The sequence below is a fragment of the Glycine soja genome, chromosome 18 (genome assembly GCF_004193775.1).
Source record: "Glycine soja cultivar W05 chromosome 18, ASM419377v2, whole genome shotgun sequence".
NCBI classification, from domain to species: Eukaryota; Viridiplantae; Streptophyta; class Magnoliopsida; order Fabales; family Fabaceae; genus Glycine; species Glycine soja.
Genome location: NC_041019.1, coordinates 7,661,168 through 7,667,714, shown reverse-complemented (window position 1 = coordinate 7,667,714; position 6,547 = coordinate 7,661,168). Strand labels below are relative to the sequence as shown.

The window sequence follows — 6,547 nt, the reverse complement described above, 5'->3', positions numbered from 1 at the left end:
ATTCGATCGATCAGCGAGTACGAAGACTTTGTCGAATTTGAGTATTACATTAATCATTATAAACTAATGGGTAATTGGTTATATGTTATTAAGCAACATAGATTGAAATTTTGTGTATAGAAAAAAATCTCTACAAGAGAGTTAATCCCGCTTGTATTATAGACATTCCTATCTCAAATAAAATATACATATATATGACCTAAACTGAGAAATTAAAATACACTATCTATTCCTCTTCCAGAAGATGTTATTGCTACAGATTATTTAATTATCTAATATTCAAATGTTTTACTAAATTTATTTCAACTATTCCTTGTCAATGATGATGATGATCATGTATACATATTACACCATTCTAAAATCTTGAAGACATAATTGATATATTTGTTGGATCTTGTTAAAATTTTAGAGGATCCTTATAAAATACCAATATAATCACCAAGAATATATTACATTAGATTATCAAGAACAGTTTTAAGAATATTTGGATTCATAATGATTAATCAAACAAATATAATGGAATCTGATTCCATAACTACTCTTTTTGGGATCTATTACGGAACGAATAACTGGTTAGCTTAACTGTGACTTCATGGTTCTTCTCAATCGGAATCCTTTTTCTTTCTTAACATGACCTTCCTAACTCTAGGGGGGAAGAGAGAAAATGTAACGACTCGATATAACGGGGATCATAGTTTTCTTGTAGTGTATTAACCTCATAGGATTCTCATTATCCCCTAATGGGACAACACATACGGACATCTTTTCATTTAAGTTCATATCATCTGATTTGTTATCTAATGAATTCACTTAATTTAATTACATAAAATAAAACCCACTAGTAATAACTAATATAATTATCTTATAATATTAACACACATTAATTATTAAAATAAAAGATTCTAACACTTCAACTTATAAATACACTATCTTTTTTTTATATGATTGAAGAAGAGTACATCTTCAATTTAGCAACTTAATTTGACAAGTGTTGTAACTTGAATTCTTGAATTTAATGGAATAAGAAATTAGTCCTTGAGTCAAGTCTTGGGTGTTAAATTCAATGAAACATCGATGCTACGGGATTATATATATATATATATATATATAAATTGTTTAGCTCATGTGTACAAATTTTTCCAAGTTTAAGGCTAGATATATCAAAAGTTGCATCCTTCAATTTTATTCTTGAATTGGCATCAATTTTCGTATTACTTACTAAATTTAACGAAATGAAAAAAATACTATGAATATATATTTCATCCTTTATATTAGTTTATATATTGGCTCATGTTTGTATTAAAGTATTATGCAGATTATTGAGATAAAAATTCAATTCTGATTAAATTACAACAAAAACAATACACAAGATGCAAAAACTTTACTTTTATCTTTATTCAATTAATGCAACTAAACATATAGTATGCAAAAGATGCAAAAATAGTGTTTTGAACCCACTAATCTGCACCACCCTGCTTTTGCTAGGCCACGGCAAGTCTAGTGCTCTGCCTGATTTAGTGCGGGTTCCAACCATTACAAGTATAAATAATTGCATATATTAATGGAATGCTTCTATTGAAAACCATGAAGAAAAAAACATTTTAAAAAAATGGTAATGTAAAGTCAACTGAATAACTACTTAAAAATGGCAATATAAAGTTTTTTCTTTTTTATTTATTTAAAAAAAGCCAACTTCTCTTTCACATTTTTTAGGTGTTTCACAAGTTTGGGTTTAGAACATATCTTTGACATTTTTGTTATTGTCATCCTAGATATATTAATTTAAATTTATCACTTTTCAAACTTTTTAAAAAAAATTATTGTCTAAAGCCTTTTCCACCAGCATATTCTTTATCCTTTCAATTTTGAACTAGCTAAAACCAAAGTGTGTAACTTATTTTGTATATGCATTTTAAAATATTACTATAGCAAACATAGAGAAACTGGCTATTCATGAACTTAAAACTTGAGTAAAAATTGTAAAATAATAATAAAAAACAAAACTTTATCTACATTTATTCCCAATCTTTCATCAATCACATGTACTACAATGTTGGCTCCTAAACTTTAGTTTGTGTCTTTTCATTCTTCATTTGGAGTTTACCCCCAAAAGTAGTAGCATCCAATGAATCAGAGCATAAACAAGAGTTTCTACACAATGGTTTTAATTACCAAATGAGAGACAGATGCTAGGAATCAAATACAAATCATGTTTTCTTCTAACTGACAAGCCAAATGATTCACTCATGTCAAGTTCTTCAGGCTTTTTCCCATTAGGCATGTTCCAATCAAAATGGAAGAGCAAATTCGCTAGCAAGAGTTCAACATTAGCAATGCCAAATGCACTTCCTGGACACATCCTCCTTCCAGCACCAAATGGAATAAACTGAAAATCTGCACCTTTGTAATCAACTGAGCTATCAAGGAACCTTTCTGGACAAAACTTCTTAGCATCAGTCCAATGGTTTGGATCCCTTCCAATAGCCCAACCATTGATAATAACCTTGCTCTTGGCTGGTATTTCATACCCGTTAATTTCACATCTTTCACTGCATTCCCTTGGTAGTAAAAATGGAACAGGAATGTGTAGACGCAGCGTTTCTTTGATTACTGACTTTAAGTAGCTGAGTTCATGGAGGTTAGCTTCATCTACATGCCCCTTTTCACCAAAGACTCTTCTTACCTCAGCTTGTGCTTTCTCCATCACCCTTGGATTTTTTACAAGTTCTGACATTGCCCACTCTGAGGTTTTAGCTGAAGTACCACTTCCAGCACTGAAGATATCCTGAAAGAAATGTTAAAATGTACTTAATTGCCAACAATTTGGATAAAGTTCTCAATAAACACTTTAACAGAAAAAAAAAAAAAAGAAGTTAAAATCAACCTATGCACTTAATTTTTATGAAAGCTCTCTCAACTAACTTCTCCAAAAGTTGAGGCGCATATATGATTTGACTTTATGAAAGAAGCTTCATTCATTTTACTTTCTTCTTCTATAAGTACTTATGAAGATATTTATCCAAACAGTAAAACAATTGAAAACTCTAACTGAGCAACAGTTAAATTATTATTAAGTGATTTACATTGCAAACTTTTTTTTTCTTTTTCAAATTCAAGAATCATAGATAGATTTTACTCGAACCTTTCTACAGAAATATCTATATTTAAATGTATGTGAGTTATAACTTAGATTGATTTTACTTAAACTTAGTTTGCTGTCAAAATTTAAGTATACTATGAGTCTTGCATATATCCTCTGCCAGCAAGTATCACCCAACAGTCTTTATCAGAGAAACTGTTATAACCATCTAAGGCAATAGGAGTTAATTGATCTTTGATGAAATCTATTTGGAGCTATTCTAAAATTATGTGATTTATGATTGCAAAACACTAGCAAAAATGGTTGATTTGATAATGTTATCAGATAGAGGATGCTCAAGATTGTTCTGCTTCCGAAGCTTGAGTGGGACATCAACTAGATCCTCTCCTGTTTTTTCATTGGTTTCCTTTTTTGCAGCACTACTGAACTAGTATAGTATATCTACCCTCCATTTGGATAAATTTCTCAATAAACACTTGGAGAAGACAATAAGAAGGTAAAATGAATTGCAATTTTTTAGAAATTAAAATCAACTTTTCGCACTTAACTTTTATAGAAGCTCTCTCATCTATCTTCTCCAAAAGTTGAGATACATAAGTTGAAGTTCAATTCATTTAACTTTCTTATTTTTTTTCTTCTACAAGTGTTTATGGAGTATATCCAAACAATATTAACAACTGACAACTCTAACTGAACAAACGATTAATTTTTTATTAAGTAATATACAGGGAAAACTTAAAAAAAAAAAATCAAGAATCATACATTTATTTTACTTAAGCTTTTCTGCAGATACTTGTTTATTTAAATGTATGTTAGATTTATAACAGAGATTTTAGTTTAAGATTTTACTTAAACTTAGTTTGAAGTCAAAATCTAAGTATGCTATGAATCTTTTATCCTCTGCCAACAAGTATCACGTAACAGTCTTTAACAGAGAAAATGTTATAGCCATCTAAGGCAATAGGAGTTAATTGATCTTTGATAATATCTATTTGTAGCTATTCAGGAAATTATGTGATATGTAATTGCAAAAATCTAACCAAAATGGTTGCTTTGATAACGTTGTCAGATAGAGGATGCTCAAGGTTGTTCTGCCTCTGAAGCTTTAGTAGCACATCAACTAGATCCTCTCCAGTTTTTTCAAGGGTTTCCTTTGTTTCTGAACTTGTGTCCCTGTGGTCTCTCACAATTTTCTCAAGGATCCTATCAACTTCTTGATGTAACTTCTCAACTTTGGATCTCAACCCTGTCAAAACTTGAAGCCCTTTAATAGGATACAAGTCAGCTAGGGAGAAACCAGCAATAACCTTCAAGACATCTTTCATAACATCAATGAAAGCTTCTTGATCTTTGGACTTTCCCCCGAAGGCCACGCGTGATGTTAAGCCGTAGGAGAAAGAATTGATCATCCTAGTGAGATTGATGGATGACCCTTCACCCAAACCTATCTCTCTAACAAGATTTGATGCCTCCTCTTCCCTAATCGCTTGAAATGATTCGACACGCTTCGGAGTTAGCAGCTCAAAGGTGCAAATCTTTCTCATCTGCCTCCAATAACTTCCATAAGGAGAAAAACTCATGCCCTTGGAGCCATAAGATATGACATCTGCTGCAAGAAGATAAGGCCTATTTGCAAAAATGATGTCATGTGTCTTCAGTACTTCCTTGGCCATTTCAGGGGAAGACACCACTATGGTGGAAAGTGCACCAAGTTTTATGTGCATGAGAGGTCCATATTGGTGTGAAAGTTTTGTTAGGCCATGATGAGGCATTGCACCAAGCTGATGCAAGTTTCCTATAAGGGGTAGTTTTGGTGGTCCTGGTGGTAACTTGGAGTTTGAAGGCTTGGTTTTTGTTCTCCAAAATAAGCTAAACACTGTGAACATGAAGAGGAAGAAGGGTAGGATTGCAAGTGAGGGAATATTTTGGTGACCTAAATCCATGGTTGACTTGTGAAGAAAAACAAGCTACCACCTCAGGTTTTTTGTTGCAGAACTTAATATGAGAATTTTGGACACAGATTGATATGGATAAGAGGACAGCACTTATTTATTTTCTTAAAAAAATAATAGAAATAAATGAATAGTATTATGAAGCTGTCTTTTCCAATGTGGAATTTAAGAAATTCTAGGTGAGGAATCCAAAGTTCCAAACTCAAACTTGGTGTTGTAGGTGGCTGATGAGTGAGGATCCCATTTTTTATTTGTTAAATTATTTTTTTTCCTCTATTTTTTTATATTTGATTTGATTCTCTATTTTTTAATTTAAATTAATCCTCTAATTTTTAATGATTTAATTTGTTCTTATGCCTAAATTTAAATTTAAATTTGATCAATTATAAGGAAAAATCACACTTTGTAAGAATTTAAAATCAGCACTAAATAATTTTAATATGTAATAAAACATATATTTTCTAACACAGTCGGATCAATCTAGATAATAAAATTAAATTAAATTGATTTTAAAAATGAGAGGATAACTAAATTGAATAAAAAAATTAGCGGATAAAATTAGTCCTAAAAATTAAATTTGAGGGGAAAAAACTAAAATTTAACCTTTTTAACCACTCTATCATGACTTTGTTTTCGTCGCTAATTGTACAACACCAATGCAAAACGCATACTTTTTCAGTAATGCATTGATATGTTAATCAATCATAAGAAATTAATTAACAAGAAAATAGTTACAATTACGGTAGATAAAAATTATTCATCATTTTTTTTTCTTTTTTTTATTGGAGTAAGGTGCTGATCGATTAACTTGTAGCATGTTGAATAGTTAAACCTTTAAAGAATTGACGGGCCTTGACATTGTATTAGTAATTTGAAGTACTAGATTATTGGACTATCATTTGGGAGATGCTAGGTGCACCCAGCAATATTGCTGGTGCACCCAGCAACTTTTATGAATGGACAATTTTGCCCTTTAATAAAAAATTATAAAAAGCCCCCCCCTCTCCGGAAGAAACTTTTCTGCTGCTGCTCATTCCTTCCGCGAAGCTTGTTCTCCCTTCTCCGCGAACTGCTTCTTCTTCTCCGGCAAGGCAAGCGCGAACCTCGTCTACTTCTTCTCCGCGAACGAGGTTAGTCTCCCTAACTCCCCTTTGCTTGTATGATACAACATTGTTATAGCTTGTAGCAGTGGAACCTTAGGATAGTTACCTTAGGATAGTAACCTTAGGGTAGAAGACGAGAGGAGAGGACGCCGGAAAAAATGGGGAAAGGAGGCTGACGACGGAGACTTCCAGAAGACCCGTTAGGGGTTCTTCCGGAAGTTCCGGAAGAACATTTTCCGGAAAGTTTCCGGAAGAAGGGTTCTTTCGGAAGTAACCAAACGTCTTCCGGAAGAACACTTCTTCCGGAAGACTCCCGGAAAAACCTCTTCCGGGAACTTTCCGGAAGAAGTGGTTCATCCGGAAGAATTCCGGAAGACGCGCACTTCCGGAAG

The 6,547-nt window shown here is 32.5% G+C and overlaps 1 protein-coding gene across 1 annotated transcript; it reads right to left on the bottom strand.

Moving 5' to 3' along the window:
• Positions 1-1,985: 1,985 nt before the first annotated feature.
• LOC114397497 (cytochrome P450 71D9-like) lies at positions 1,986-5,136 on the bottom strand. Its single transcript, XM_028359553.1, has 2 exons — positions 4,141-5,136; positions 1,986-2,785 (listed from the first exon to the last, which is right to left on the bottom strand). Exons 1-2 carry the CDS (start codon positions 5,041-5,043, stop codon positions 2,165-2,167), a joined length of 1,524 nt encoding a protein of 507 aa, XP_028215354.1. The 5' UTR covers positions 5,044-5,136; the 3' UTR covers positions 1,986-2,164.
• Positions 5,137-6,547: the final 1,411 nt, after the last annotated feature.